Source organism: Saccopteryx leptura, chromosome 10 (assembly GCF_036850995.1).
Source record: "Saccopteryx leptura isolate mSacLep1 chromosome 10, mSacLep1_pri_phased_curated, whole genome shotgun sequence".
Lineage (NCBI taxonomy): Eukaryota > Metazoa > Chordata > Mammalia > Chiroptera > Emballonuridae > Saccopteryx > Saccopteryx leptura.
Window position 1 is genome coordinate 62,884,778 of NC_089512.1, and position 16,168 is coordinate 62,900,945.

At 40.5% G+C, this 16,168-nt stretch overlaps 1 protein-coding gene across 40 annotated transcripts in view; it reads left to right on the top strand.

The window, feature by feature from the left end:
• The window catches only part of SLMAP (sarcolemma associated protein), a 207,738-nt gene that overhangs the window by 165,488 nt on the left and 26,082 nt on the right, over positions 1-16,168 (top strand). For 32 of the 40 annotated variants that reach the window (XM_066351570.1, XM_066351567.1, XM_066351586.1 and 29 more), the window contains 2 exons: positions 5,439-5,519; positions 6,009-6,068. The exons of the other annotated variants lie outside the window; for them this stretch is intronic. In XM_066351570.1, the coding sequence (XP_066207667.1) occupies positions 5,439-5,519; positions 6,009-6,068 (141 nt within the window). The remainder of the gene's footprint in view (positions 1-5,438; positions 5,520-6,008; positions 6,069-16,168) is intronic. 40 annotated transcript variants of the gene reach the window in all.

Consider the following 16,168-nt stretch of genomic DNA (forward strand, 5'->3'; position numbering starts at 1 on the left):
TGAAACTTTGTGATCAAAACTAGAACATTCAGAAATGTCTGATTATAGCACACTATGAATGCACCATCGGATGCCTAGGGGCCTCCATATACAGTGACTTTACTTCTGGTCTAATTCCCTTTCTGTCAGCGTTGACCTTTGACTAGAAATGTCAGTGAAAAAAGAAGCAAAGGCTTTTTGTAATCCAGCATCCATTTCACACGTTAAGCCACAAATTCTAGGGATGTTCTTGTATAGAATAGCCATAACAAGTTCTATTTTAACATTATATTAAATATTTGGACAGAAATGGTTTTAGATAGGTTTTTTATTGCTTTCAAACTGAAAAATACATCTTGATTTAGTTGATTATAAAACAGTATATATTCACTATAATTTTAAACAAAGTATGACTATATGAAGTTAGAAAGTAAATGTCCCCTATGTCCGTTTTTAGAAGTAACCATTAGTATCTCTGCTGTAGGTTCTCCTACATTTAAATAAATATTTACAACTAGCTAGCTCTAGCCAGATACCTTGATTGATTAGAATAGTGGTTCTCAAAGTGTGCGCCAGGGTGCACTGGTGCAACCCTAGAAGATTTCCAGGTGCGTCCTATGTTTTGTTTTTGTTTTTTTTTTTGTATTTTTCTGAAGTTGGAAATGGGGAGGCAGTCAGACAGACTCCCGCATGCGCCCGACCGGGATACACCCGGCATGCCCACCAGGGGGCGATGCTCTGCCCATCTGGGGCGTTGCTCTGTTGCGACCAGAGCCATTCTAGCGCCTGAGGCAGAGGCCATGGAGCCATCTTCAGTGCCTGGGCCAACCTTGCTCCAGTGGAGCCTCGGCTGCAGGAGGGGAAGAGAGAGACAGAGAGGAAGGAGAGAGGGAGGGGTGGAGAAGCAGATGGACACTTCTCCTGTGTGCCCTGGCCGGGAATCGAACCCGGGACTCCTGCACACCAGGCTGATGCTCTACCACCGAGCCAACCGGCCAGGGGCCGCGTCCTATGTTATTCCAAAGAAATATGTGTCTGATGGGGACCAAAAAACCAACAGGGTTTTTGGAGTTTAGATTTTTTTTTTTCTGTATTTTTCCGAAGCTGGAAACGGGGAGAGATAGTCAGACAGACTCCCGCATGCGCCCGACCAGGATACACCCGGCACGCCCACCAGGGGCGATGCTCTGCCCACCAGGGGGCGATGCTCTGCCCCTCCAGGGAATTGCTCTGTTGCGACCAGAGCCACTCTAGCGCCTGGGGCAGAGGCCAAGGAGCCATCCCCAGCGCCATCTTTGCTCCAATGGAGCCTTGGCTGCAGGAGGGGAAGAGAGAGACAGAGAGGAAGGAGAGGGGGAGGGGTGGAGAAGCAGATGGGCGCTTCTCCTGTGTGCCCTGGCCGGGAATCGAACCTGGGACTTCTGCACGCCACGCCAGGCCAACGCTCTACCACTGAGCCAACCAGCCAGGGCCTGGAGTTTAGATTTTTGAGGGACAGAGGTGTGGGGAATTGGCTGTAAACTGACAGTCTGCCCAACCCCCCACCTCCCTTGCCTGATTAGCTTGCAAAAGTCTGTTAAGCTGTGGTGCTGGATTGTTTACACTACCCCCATGGTTCTGGGAGAGACTGGAGGCAAGTTTCTTCTGTCCTTTTGCTCAGTGTAAAGTTAAGATGATATGTATGGTGGGAGGTCAGGGGTCCCCAAACTTTTTACGCGGGGTGCTAGTTCAGTGTCCCTCAGACCATTGGAGGGCCGGACTATAAAAAAAAAACTATGAACAAATCCCTATGTACACTGCACATATCTTATTTTAAAGTAAAAAAACAAAACGGGAAAAAATACAATATTTAAAATAAAGAACAAGTAAATTTAAATCAACAAACTGACCAGTATTTCAATGGAAACTGTGCTCCTCTCACTGACCACCAATGAAAGAGGTGCCCCTTCCGGAAGTGCGGTGGGGGCCTGATAAATGGCCTCAGGGGGCCGCATGTGGCCACGGCTGTAGTTTGGGGACCCCTGGTGGGGATTTTCTGCACTCAACACAATTAAGAGTAGAAAGAGAGGAATTCTTCAATGTATTGATGAGGAAATGAGAGTTTGCCTTTCAAATATATGCCCAAACACTGAAGAAATCACTAGGACATATCAGGTTCATGTTTCTCATAAACACAAGAATGAAAAAACTTAACACATTTGCACAGAGACCTGCCAAATTTACTAAATCTTACTAAGAATGTATCTATATATATATAAAGATAACTTTTTTGTCGTTTTTTTATTTTTTAACTCCTCTTTTTTACAAATTCTAAAAAGTATAACTCAAAAAATGTAACATTAAATTTTTTTTTTTTTCTTTTTCTGAAGCTGGAAACGGGGAGAGACAGTCAGACAGACTCCCGCATGTGCCCGACCGGGATCCACCCGGCGCACCCACCAGGGGGCAATGCTCTGCCCCTCCAGGGCGTTGCTCTGTTGCGACCAGAGCCACTCTAGTGCCTGGGGCAGAGGCCAAGGAGCCATCCCCAGCGCCTGGGCCATCTTTGCTCCAATGGAGCCTCCCTGCGGGAGGGGAAGAGAGAGAGAGGAAGGAGAGGGGGAGGGGTGGAGAAGCAAATGGGTGCTTCTCCTGTGTGCCCTGACCGGAAATCGAACCCGGGGGCCTAAAATGATTTTTTTTTTTTTTTTTTTTTTTTTTCATTTTTTTTCTGAAGCTGGAAACGGGGAGAGACAGTCAGACAGACTCCCGCATGCGCCCGACCGGGATCCACCCGGCACGCCCACCATGGGGCGACGCTCTGCCCACCAGGGGGCGATGCTCTGCCCATCCTGGGCGTCGCCATATTGCGACCAGAGCCACTCTAGCGCCTGGGGCAGAGGCCACAGAGCCATCCCCAGCGCCCGGGCCATCTTTGCTCCAATGGAGCCTTGGCTGCGGGAGGGGAAGAGAGAGACAGAGAGGAAAGTGCGGCGGAGGGGTGGAGAAGCAAATGGGCGCTTCTCCTGTGTGCCCTGGCCGGGAATCGAACCCGGGTCCTCCGCACGCTAGGCCGACGCTCTACCGCTGAGCCAACCGGCCAGGGCCCTAAAATGATTTTTAATGTCAGAATAAATTTAATTTTGTCATATTTATTTTGTTTTATTACCATAAAAGCACGCTTGGACTTTATTTTTTTTCTTTAATATTTGACTTAATTATTATAACATATTTCTCAGAAATTTGTATATAGTGCACCTACAATTATTTGTAGGATTTTAAATGCACCCCAACTTCAAAAAGTTTGAGAACCACTGAATTAGAGCATCGTCCTGAAGTGCAGAGGTTGCCTTTTTGATCCCCGGTCAGGGCACATACAAGAACAGATTTGATGTTCCTGTCTCTCCTTCTCTCTTCCTTTCTATCTCTAAAATCAGTAAAATAAACATTTAAAAAATTCATAGCTAAATGTATAACTATTTTCTATCAAAATGGGGTTATATTATACTTACTTTTCTTTTTTTTAATTTTTATTTTATTGATTTTAGAGAGAGGAAGGGAGGGAGCAGGAAAGTGAGAGAGGAGAAGACAGAGAGAGTGAGAGAGAGAAATATCGATCTGTTTCTGTTGTATTTGCTTGACCTGGGATTGAACCAGAAACCTTTGCATATCTATATCTAGATGATGCTCTAATGAACAGAGTTATACAGCCAGGGCTATGTATACTGTTCTTTAACAGACTTTATTTTTACTTAATAGTACTCAATATCTTGAATATTTTCTACTTTTTTTTTTTTTAAGAGACAGAGAGAGAGTCAGAGAGAAGGATAGACAGGGACAGACAGGAACAGGAGATGAGAAGCATCAATTATTAGTTTTTTGTTGCGCATTGTGACACCTTAGTTGTTCATTGATTGCTTTCTCATATGTGCCTTGACCGCGGGCCTTCAGCAGACCAAGTAACCCCTTGCTCGACCCAGCGACCTTGGGTCCAAGCTGGTGAGCTTTGCTCAAACCAGATGAGCCTGCGTGCTCAAGCTGGCGACCTCGGGGTCTCAAACCTGGGTCCTCTGCATCCCAATCCGGCGCTCTATCCACTGCACCACCACCTAGTCAGGCTATTTTCCACTTCTTAATGAACAATGCTACAGTGAACATTTTTATAGATACTATATGTAGTCTATTATTTCCTTAGGAAAAATACTAGAAGTAGATATGTACATTTAAGTTCTTATACATATCACCGCAAATAGTACAGTCAATTACATATAAAGTAAGTTATAATTTTATAACATTATAAACATAATTATATGCTTAATGAATTTATAATCTCACTAAGGAAGTAAGATATATATGCAAACAGAATAATATCAAATAGAACATGATTAATTTCTAAATTATGTGACACAGAAGATGCAATAAAATGGAGCAGCATGCTGGAGATATGAAGACTTCCTTAGAGGTGATAGGACTTAAGCTGTACCTTACAGAATGAATAAAGAAGAGAGAATGGTCATTGAGTTTAGGGAAATTCAGCTTTAAGCAAAGAATTTCAGGTCATAATGAGCTGACATGCTGAGGCCCTGTAAAGAGTTGGGTGTGAGTGAAACAGAGCTCATGTGGGAATCAATGCAGGGACCAGATTATGGTTAATTGTCCAAGGCTTTGTGGAGAATAGGGAGATGCTATAGGATTATGGTCAGAGGAATAATCATCACTGTAAATGCTATCCTAATGCATATCATAGAATGTATAGATGTGTCATTTTAGATGAAAGTCTAGGGCCTAATTTATTGTCAGTCATCTATAATTAATTGTTAGAGTTACAGGAAGGATTTTTGAGATTATTTTGTTGAAAATTATACCTAAAATACCTTCATTGGATTAGGTAGCACACTAGTTGCAAATATACAACTTTTTAAAAAGGTTTTTCTCTCATTGTGGTTTAGGTTCTGTTGTATTTTCTTTACATATAAAAAGCTGTTAATTTTATTGTTTTAAACGTTACTTTTATAACAACTAATTGTGATTTTATTTCAGTTTTGTTATGAATGTAAATATTTCTTGCTAAGGCGACATTACTAGTGTTTTTATATAATAGAGCCATTTTCTTTCATCATCTTCATACAATGCCACATTGTCCTGGGAATTTTGCTATATTTGTTGCAGTTCTATGAATACTTGAGCAAAGCTTGCTTCATTTTTATTTCCAGTTGGCCAGTGGACAGCCTTGAACAAAAGCCCCAGCCCTCTGCACAGCAGACATGATCCACATTATAATTTAATATGAGCTACGTGTAATAACCAGCATTCCATTTTGGACTAGAGTGGTGAAGAAGTAAGAGACTTAGTGACCTCAGTTGATTTTGAAAGTATTTTGCATACCAGTAGATTTAGAGCACGCATAGCCTGAAGCAGTTTTATCGATGGAAGCTATTTGATTATAATGAGATTCTACTTTTAATTTTTTTTCTTGGTAGAAAACCAGGCAAGAGCAAAGGAATCTGATTTATCAGATACTCTGAGTCCAAGCAAGGAAAAAAGTAGTGACGACACTACAGGTGAGCTTTAAATTAATGTTTATTAATCTGTAGATGTTACCGTTAGCAAACAGTTTAGATATTTAGGTTAATGTGGGTGGAGATTTGAAAGTTTGTGTTTGAGGGAAAAGCAGTGCTTCCACTTATCAAATCACTTTCTTGATTATTTGGTATATTGATAAAACTATCCAAATACAATAGCTGTATAAATTTCAACTATTCAAATGCAATAGGAGCCTGACCTGTGGTGGCACAGTAGATAGAGCATGGACCTGGAATGCTGAGGTCACCAGTTAGAAACTGTGCTTCTCTGGTCCAGGCACAAATGTGAAGCAACTACAAGTTAATGCTTCCTGATACTGCTTTCTCTCTCTCTCTAAAAAAATAAAATCATAAAAAGAAAACAATATAATAGGAATATAGGAATATAAATTTTAGTTATTTATTTTGATTGTGACAACTTGCTGATCGAGTTGAGTACTGTTTGTAATTATCTTTTTCCCCCTATAGACATCCAAATGGATGAGCAAGACCTAAATGAACCGCTTGCTAAAGTGTCCCTATTAAAAGGTACTTTAACATGTTTTTATGACATTTTAAACCAGGGGATCAGGTTGTTTACCCCTTGCCACAAAATTAGTTTCAGGTATAATGTGAAGTTTTAAGTTTTAATGAAAAATTTAGGATAGGTTCTGTAAAGTAGCAGGAGCTAAAATAAAAATGTTGGTGTTGATGCCAATGCTTCAAACAAAAATAGTTAAATTGTGAAATTATTTGTATCAATCTAGTTTATAAAGGGCAAAGCAGAAAGTGATAGACTGTGAGATGTAGCTATGTTTTTTTGTGTTTACCTTGATGTCTCTGATAGAAATTTATTATTACTTTTAACATAAATTAGAAAAAAGTAGAACTATTAACTTTCTTGAAAAAGCCATCTGTTTGCTCTGTTATCATATGATAGCATAGCAGTTGTAAATTTTCTCATTTTCTGGTTTTTCTTCTCTAATAAAAATAGCCAGGTTCGAGGACATTCATCTAGATATGGGGGTAAAATAAGTGCTGTGTGCAATAAATTCTTTCACTTGTCTCACTTGTAAATAAGGAGTATATAATGTCTTGATATTTATTTATTTAGAATGAAGTGGGTAGGTAATAAATCAGCATTTATAGAAGTGTTTTTAAAATGAAGTGCCTTGGGTTGGCTTATTTATAAATCTGTGATTATCAGCATTTTAGACTCTTTTATGTTGCCTTATTGAACACAGGAAATACATATAAGTTCAGACCAGTTGGTTAAGCATGTTGGTAGCAATGGACCAACACCAGGAAGCTCTCTGAAATCAGCAGCAGAAAAGCAGCCTATGGAAGTTTCTGTGTAGAAATACTTTTGCTTCTGGCTAGGCTATTAAGGGATTTCCCAGTCCAGACCCTGAGTTTTAGATTACACAGGAAGCCTTCGTTTCACCTTGCATGACCTCTCTGTTGTCCTGGTTGTGCAATAATGAGGATTGAGGGTGATTAACAAAGAGATTACTTGTTTTTCTTAAGAGTTTCTTAGTCTGGGCATCCTGGCCTTTTTTCCTTCCCTTGGACACTGAAGCTCATATGATTCTTTGAGCCACCTTTGGTTGAATTCCATTACCAAGGGAAGCCCTGAAGATTACTGACCCAGGCAATGAATTGCCAACTTGTCTTTAAGTCTGAGCATATTTTCCATCACACCTCTCAGAGCATCTTTAATGTTGATAAGGCATGCTTTTTCTCTAGTGTTGAAATAAAAAATCTAAGTTAATAATCGCATAGTCCAGAAATCATCTTGGATCATTTCTGATTCCTCACAGAAATGCAATACTGTTATTATATAAAAAGTTGTTACTGATCTGACCTGTGGTGGTACAGTGGATAAAGCGTCGACCTGGAATGCTGAGGTTGCCAGTTTGAAACTCTGGGCTTGCCCTGTCAAGGCACATATGGGAGTTGATGCTTCCTGTGCCTTCACCCCTTCTCTCTCCCTTCTCTCTCTGTCTCTCCTCTCTAATATTAATAAATAAATAAATTTTTAAAAAGTTGTTACTGAAAACCCTTGGGCCTTTGTGGGAACATAGAGAAACAAAAAGGAAGGTGAATGAGTAATGAAAATCTGTCATACAAAGGTAGCTGTTCTTACGGTCTTTTTTTTTACTATAGAAATCTCCAGAAATCTTTTCAGCAGCAAGTTCAGATTGATTTATAAGTAGCGTTTATGATCGTGTTAATTATATTCAACTATTACTTGTGCTTTTGTAATTCTGTCAGTCTGTTCTAAATTTTTATTTTTATATCACTGCCTACCAGAATGCCAGATGTTCAGTAAAACTCAGATATTTGTTGAATGAATTAATAACAGACCTCTTACATCAAAGTTATAAAACCACAAGAGCATTAGGAAAGTAACACTCTAGCCAAGAAACTAAGAGTCAAAGAGCTCTGGGCTTAATCTCAGTTTTGCCATTTACTTGTAATATGTCCTTGGGCAGATTGCTTAACCCTCTGTGCTTCACTTCTTTTTATTTGTCAGACTGGGAAAAACTGACTTCATAGGATTATTTTGAGGATTAAATTAAATAATGCATTTACCATGATGTTGGAAATATAACATGTTAAGCACTGCACCATAATGAAGACACTTATAATAGTAATGGTGATTGATAAAAACAGACCAGTCTGTTACAGAGTACCTTTTTATCAATTGAATGAGATTCTGAGATTTAAAAAAAAAAAATTGTCTACTTTATCTATTAGGAAAAAGTGGTTGTTGGTGGTGGATCTTTACCAATTAATAATGAATGCCCTTCTAGTTGCTAGATGGGATACTACCCAATTCATAAATCACTTAATAAAGACAATTAGATCTTCAAAAATAATAATAATGTGTTTGTTACTTTACCATGTCACGGAATTTTTTTTTAATCCTTGAGTACCACAGGAGGCTAAATTATATCTATATGAGTGCCCATAAAAAGGGAAAATTGTGGGAGAGAAAGACTGGAAAATGCAAGGTGCCTGTGGAAGGGGAGGGTGGGTGTCCTGATGATGCTAATTGCTTGGGGTGCCATTGGTGAAGAATTTCTTAACCTTACTTCACATTAGCGTAGAAAAACAAAAATAGAACCCCCAAACTTGTCTTAGGTTACTATATGATTGCCAATTTTTTTTTTTTTTGGTATTTTTCTGAAGCTGGAAACGGGGAGAGACAGTCAGACAGACTCCCGCATGCGCCCGACTGGGATCCACCTGGCACGCCCACCAGGGGGCGATGCTCTGCCCACCAGGGGGCCATGCTCTGCCCCTCCGGGGCGTCGCTCTGTTGCGACCAGAGCCACTCTAGCGCCTGGGGCAGAGGCCAAGGAGCCATCCCCAGTGCCCGAGCCATCTTTGCTCCAATGGAGCCTCGGCTGCGGGAGGGGAAGAGAGAGACAGAGAGGAAGGAGAGGGGGAGGGGTGGAGAAGCAAATGGGCGCTTCTCCTGTGTGCCCTGGCTGGGAATCGAACCCGGGACTTCTGCACGCCAGGCCAACGCTCTACCACTGAGCCAACCGGCCAGGGCCATGATTGCCAATTTTTGGTAACAAAGTAGTATCTTTATCAACACCTATTGAAAGATTTTGCAGCTTGATTTTAAGAATGGACTTAATTCAGTCGCTAATTAGATATAAAGAACAATCAACCAGTTTAAAGTCAGGGATATTTTAGAAATGTCTCCAAGAAACAGCTACGATGGCCCTAAATAGTTGTTTAATTCATTGTTTTTTTCTTTTGTAAGATTTGTATAAATTCTTTTTTTTATATAATTAACACCCATAAACTCCATTCCTAATTTTTTTTTTATTCATTTTGAGAGGAGAGAGAGAGAGAGAGAGAGAGAGAGAGAGAGAGAGAGAAAGGGGGGAGGAGCAGGAAGCATCAACTCCCATATGTGCCTTAGACCAGGCAAGTGCAGGGTATTGAACCGGCAACCTCAGCATTCCAGGTCGATGCTTTATCCACTGCGCCACCACAGGTCAGGCTATAAATTCTTAAATATAATGTACGGTATTCACTGCTGTTTATTAGAAACATTTGGGTTATGCTTGATTATGTGTGGTTGTGCTTTGTAATCTATATAAATTCAATTGGTTGACAGAGTGTTTTTCTTAAATGAATAGTAAATTATTAGACCACAGTATTAACCTTTATAACTGTATAAAGGAGCTATGATTAAGTAGCCCCTTTATTCTCTTTATTGAAACCCTACACTGGACTTCTGGAACCATTATTTTCAAATTTTACTCTTTTTTTTAAAAAAATAGCTAATGTTTTTTTGGAATTATAGTATGCTAACCTTCATGTTAGTCATCTAGGATTAAGAAAATAAAGTAGATTAAACATTTACCATGAGATGTAAATAAGAGGATGTAAAGACAGTAGGCACGACCACCATCATAGCCGCCTGGCCCGTGCAGGTTCGCGTTTGATTCAGACAGACGATAATGAAACAACGGAGCCAAGAACTGGTGGGCATTACCTTTAATCCTAGCTTGCTCCCAGCGGGCAAGTAAAAACACACACTGGGCTCAAAACCCACTCATTCAGTGCTCACAAAGTTACTGACTTATCCGAGTTTCCTAGAATCAAAGGTTTCTAGCTCACTAGCCTTATTCACCTCTGTTCCCCATATCCTTCTCTCTGCACAAACTCTACACAAACTGGCTTCTCCTTCAGCATTCTGCCATTTTGGCTCCTCCTCCTCTCCTCCACGTGGCCTTTCTCTGCTCTCCTCTCTAATGCTAAACTCAGGAACAAAGAGAGAGCAAGCTCCCGGTCTGCCCCACTTTATAGTGTAGAAATCAAAACCTTTTAATCCAATATACAAACAAAGAAGTCTCTGATACAAAGTCACTTATCTGAGGCATAATGGGATTCCTCATAAGAGTGCACCACCCCACATCATGCAATCAGTCAAGGGTGTGGGGAAAAGCTTAGTCTTAAAACTAAGCCTCAGGCTGTAACGACCAGCCTGCTTCCAGCCTGTCCACCACACCCAATGCAAACTATGAACGAGCAAACATATATCATATTTAAAAATGTATTTGACCAACAGAGGATGATAGCAAGAGTACCTTTTTCCTGAAATATTAATTATTTTCAACCAATTTATGCCACTTTTGAACGAGAAATAAAAATATGGCTTAAACCACAAGTTTTTCTATGCTTGAAATCATTTTCAAAAAATGATAAAAAGAAAACTGGAATTCAGTCCAAGTGGTATTGAATGCAAGATTGCTGGACTTAGGGAACTGTACCAGGGCAATTCATGGTTTCAAAGTCTGATAAGACTGTCCTTGGAGTGGGAGGAGTTTCTAGTCAAATGGTGATTGAAAGGTTACAGAAGATAAGCTGCTTCTTGGTAGATGTTGCAATTAGGAGTCAAAGAAAGGAGAAAGAATGTTCGGATTTTTAAAATTTGTTTATTTTGGAAGATGGGGAGGAAAGCAGGTTGAGCTCATAGAAGAAGTATCTTTTGAGATGACCCTGAAAATGTGTAACACCATTTATGACGTATTCAATACTAAAAAAAACCCTGAATCTGAATCTGGTCAACTTCCAGGACTTGTAAAGAGCTAGGCTAGGGGCTTATTCTAAATGTGGATACAACAGCAAAATCAGAATGTGGAAAATTCTGTAGGATGCATGACCCACTTTCAAGTAAATTGCAAGATTTGCGGTGGAAAAGTAAAGAGGAATGGGGATCCTATAAATTAAAAGAGATTTAAGAGATGTATTATCAACTAAATGTAATGTGTGAACATTGCTTACATATTCATTTGAACAATCCAACTGCCAAAGAAATTTGACACAATTGGGAAGTTTTTAATTCCAAATGGATACTTGATAATAAGTGTTAAGCCAGTAGCCAGGGCCACCATCACAGCCGCCTAGCCCATGCAGGTTTGCATTGGATTCGGACAGTCGGTAAAGAAACAATGGAGCCAAAAACTGGTGGGCCATCATCTTTAATCCTAGCTTGCACCCGGCGGGCAAGTAAAAACACACACTGGTCTCCAAAACCCACTCACATTCAGTTCTCACAAAGCTACTGACTTATCCGAGTTTCCTAGAATCAAAGGTTTCTAGCTCACCAGACTTTATTCACCTCTGTTCCCCATCTCCTTCCTTCTCCCTGCACAAACTCTGCACAAACTGGCTTCTCACTCAACACTCCGCCATCTTGACTGCTTCTCCTGGCCTCCTCCACGTGGCCTTTCTCTGCTCTCTCCTCTCTGCTCTCCTCTCTAATGCTAATAATCCCAGGAACCAAGAGAGCAAGCTCCCGTCCTGCCTCCATTTTATAGTGTAGAAATCAAAACCTTTAATTCAATATACAAAATAGGGAAGTCTCTAATACAAAATCACTTATCTGAGGCATGATGGGATTGCACCACCCCACATCAAAAAGGGTGGGAAAGGCTTAGTCCTAAAACCAAGCCCCATTCTACAAGGATCCTGCCTGCCCATAGCCCGCCCCCAACACACATTAACATCACCTGGGCGACGAGCTTTCATGTGGGCAGCGCCATCTTTAACAAAGTGAGCATAATATATTTTATCTGCCCAACAATAAGGAATTACTTATTTTCAATGTGATAATTGAATTACAGTTATTTCTTATTTTTAGTTCTTGACTTTTGGAGAATATATTGATAGCAATACATTTTTAGGGTTTTAAGAAGAGAAGATTGAGATATTGTCTCAAAGGAAATATTAAAAACTATAAGCTAGAAAAAAAAAACGACAAGCTAGATAAGTTGGGATGATTATTTTGGTGGAATTCAGTGGCCTCAGCACAGAAATTTGATTAGACCTATATTTCTGGGGGATTTGTTGGATAAATTGGAAGCTGGAGGTAGGGCAATCATTTAGGAGGTGTAGGTAATCACTGACAGTCTGAACTGCAATGACTGTTGTGGAAATTTAAATCAAAGAAGAAAGTCTAGTTTGGGGCCCTGTAGTTCTTGATCACAATCTGGAATCCCTTTATAATAATCTGGAATCCATAGGTCTAAGAATCAGTATATGAGAGAGAAGTGAAAGTCAGATATAATTTTAGCATTTGACCCTGAATGCCCAAAAGGATGGTGATGTTATTTAAAGAAGTATTTCTTTCTGGAAGAAGAGGTATCCTGGTAAGAAAGTAATGGTTTTATTTGGGCTTGGGCCAAACAGAAATGGTGACCATAGGCTCTGGTTTGCCTAGAACCATTTATGCCTGTTGTCCCAGGGAATTATTAAAAGTGGTCCCTTTCACATTTGAAAGTGCCCTTGTTTGATATTGTCACCCTGGAAACTAGAAATGCTTTTGGATGTGCAAAACAGAAACTAGGACTAGAAAGTCATTGTCATTTATTTTTGAAAGATTCATTGATCTAAGAGATACAAAGATAAGACACATGCACAGGCTACAATCATGAAAGAGTGTTGATAGTGTTTTAAATAGGTGTGGTGGAAACTTTGGAGAGCACAGCTAACCTCTTTGGGAAATTCTTTGCATAGGGGTGGACCATAGAAGCAAGGGAAAATTATAGAGGAGGAAGAAGAGAACAATGGGGAGGACAAAGGAACCAATTAAAGATCCAATTATCACGAAGGAAGTTAGCAGGCCTGGCCAGTTGGCTTAGTGGTAGAGCGTCAGCCCAGCTTGTGGAAGTCCCGGGTTCGGTTCCTGGCCAGGGCACACAGAAGCGCCCATCTGCTTCTTCAACCTTACCCCTCTCCTTCCTCTCTATCTCTTTCTTCCCCTCCTGCAGCCAAGGCTCCATGGGAGCAAAGTTGGCCCAGGCACTGAGGGTGGCTCCATGGCTTCTGCTTCAGGTGCTAGAATGGCTCTGATTGTGTCGGAACAATGCCCCAGAGGGGCCGGGCATCACACCCTGGTGGGCATGCTGGGTGGATCCCAGTTGGGCACATGCAGGAGTCTGTCCACTCCCACCCCCACCCCCTGCTTCTCACTTTGGAAAAATACAAAAATAAATAAATAAATAATGAACTTAGCTGGTCAGAAGGAATGGCAAAGGTGTGAAAATCAGCAATTGCAGGCTGCTCCCTAGGACTGTCTCATATGGCTGCACATACCCACAAGGGAAAAACAGTCTTTTTCCATTATAAAGGTTGTTCTCATCAACCAAGCCTGAACTGTCATCAGACCTTCCAAAGGGAGGAGTGCTGGTAGTTGTAAAAGGAAACACCCACCTGGCCTGCTGCCTCAGCCAGATCACTTCTATCAGTAGATGAGTTAACATGTGGCTACATCAGCCTCAGCAAACATGCAAAATAGAACTTGGGAAAATGCTTTGATTTGGCCCTTACCAAGTAGTTCATAGTATCTTTATTTTTAGAGCAAAGAGCAGAGTTTAAGTTAAATCTCCAGTTATTCTTAAGAAGAAATAGACCAAATTTAATTTAGAATATCATGTAAGTATAGCATGTGCCAAGGTTGGTTCATTTAGTGCAGGGGTAGTCAACCTTTTTATACTGCCGCCCACTTTTGTATCTCTGTTAGTAGTAAAATTTTCTAACTACCCGCTGCTTCCACAGTAATGGTGATTTATAAAGTAGGGAAGTAACTTTACTTTATAAAATTTATAAAGCAGAGTTACAGCAAGTTAAAGCATATAATAATAATTACTTACCAAGTACTTTATGTCGGATTTTCACTGTTAGGCAGAATAAATCTTTATAAAACAACTTACTATAGTTAAATCTATTTTATTTATACTTTGGTTGCTCTGCTACCACCCACCATGAAAGCTGGAATGCCCACTAGTGGGCAGTAGGGACCAGGTTGACTACCACTGATTTAATGGGTTCTTGTGTGGCATGGATGTCTTTACAGGATTTAGCCTTAGTCTGAGTAAAGCTAACCTCTGACCCATACTGTACATACACCAGGTAATTCTAAATATAAACCATTTGTGTTAAAGGGAAAATAGATTGTTACTTTCTATGCCATCATAGCTCCAAAAAAAATTATTTCCATTTGACTTGTACATCTAAACAAAATAGATTTGGGTCAGTAAGACTTTCTTTTCTCTTTATTCTAAATACTTTCCACTGATACACATCACAACACTTTTCCCAAGATGGTGAAGTAGATTGATACAAAAGGTCCCTTTCTGTGACAAAAGTAAGACACCATGAGAATAGACTCAAGCCACAATAAACTAGTAGTACATTTTCCTACACAACTGTGTGAAATGCAATGAGCCGTTGATCAACCTTAGCAGAAAAAGATTTGCTCATTTGTCTTTGGGGGAAAAAAATTTGTCACTTGCTTTTCTGAAATGAGTATCTGCACACTTAACTACTTGATTAGTTTGAATATAGTAATTAGTGTTTATATTAAACTTAATTTGTAAAGATTTTGGGTTAATATTTTTACTTCTATGATGAAACACTATGTAGAATTTATATATATACATTATTTGATACATGACATCATATTTGCTCTAATTAAAATACTGGTCCTTCTTATGTGGTACAGAGAACTAGTTTGTTGATTCTTGTTTTTTTTGTTTTTTTTTTAGAAATGAAATCTTTTTTTTTTTAATTTATTCATATTTATTTTTTTTTTCTTTTCATTTTTCTGAAGCTAGAAACAGGGAGAGACAGTCAGACTCCCGCATGCGCCCGACCGGGATCCACCCGGCACGCCCACCAGGGGCGACGCTCTGCCCACCAGGGGGCGATGCTCTGCCCATCCTGGGCGTCGCCATGTTGCGACCAGAGCCACTCTAGCGCCTGAGGCAGAGGCCACAGAGCCATCCCCAGCGCCTGGGCCATCTTTGCTCCAATGGAGCCTTGGCTGCGGGAGGGGAAGAGAGAGACAGAGAGGAAAGCGCGGCGGAAGGGTGGAGAAGCAAATGGGCGCTTCTCCTGTGTGCCCTGGCCGGGAATCGAACCCGGGTCCTCCGCACGCTAGGCCGATGCTCTACCGCTGAGCCAACCGGCCAGGGCAATTTATTCATTTTTAGAGAGGAGAGAGAGAGGGAGAGAGAGAAACAGAGAGAGAGAAGGGGGGAGGAGCTGGAAGCATCAACTCCCATATGTGCCTTGACCAGGCAAGCCCAGGGTTTTGAACCGGCGACCTCAGCATTTCCAGGTCGACGCTTTATCCACTGCGCCACCACAGGTCAGGCTGTTGATTCTTGTTTTAGAACTTGTTTTCTAAATTAAAATTGTCTCCTGAAAATAATTACTTAACATAAAATCTGAAAATTTGAAAGGCAAGTATTAGTTTTATTTCACAACATCACTGATCAGGAGAATTGTTCTGCTGCAGACAAGAAATATATCTACTTTAGCCCTGGGCAGGTAGCTCAGTTGGTTAGTGTCATTCTGATACTCCAGGGTTGCGGGTTCAATCCCCAGTCAGGGCATATAGCTAATGACTGCATACATAAGTGAAACAACAAATCTTTATCTTTTCTTTCTCTCTCTCTCTGACTCTCTCTCCCTCTCCCTTCCTCTCTATCTCTAAAAATCAATAATAATAAAAAGTTTGCTTTGATAGATCTGCTGTGATAGAAGGATTACTTAACGATTCATTTATGAAAAGATCCCCTTCCTCAAGATAAAAGTTCTTTAGTTGTATTTAT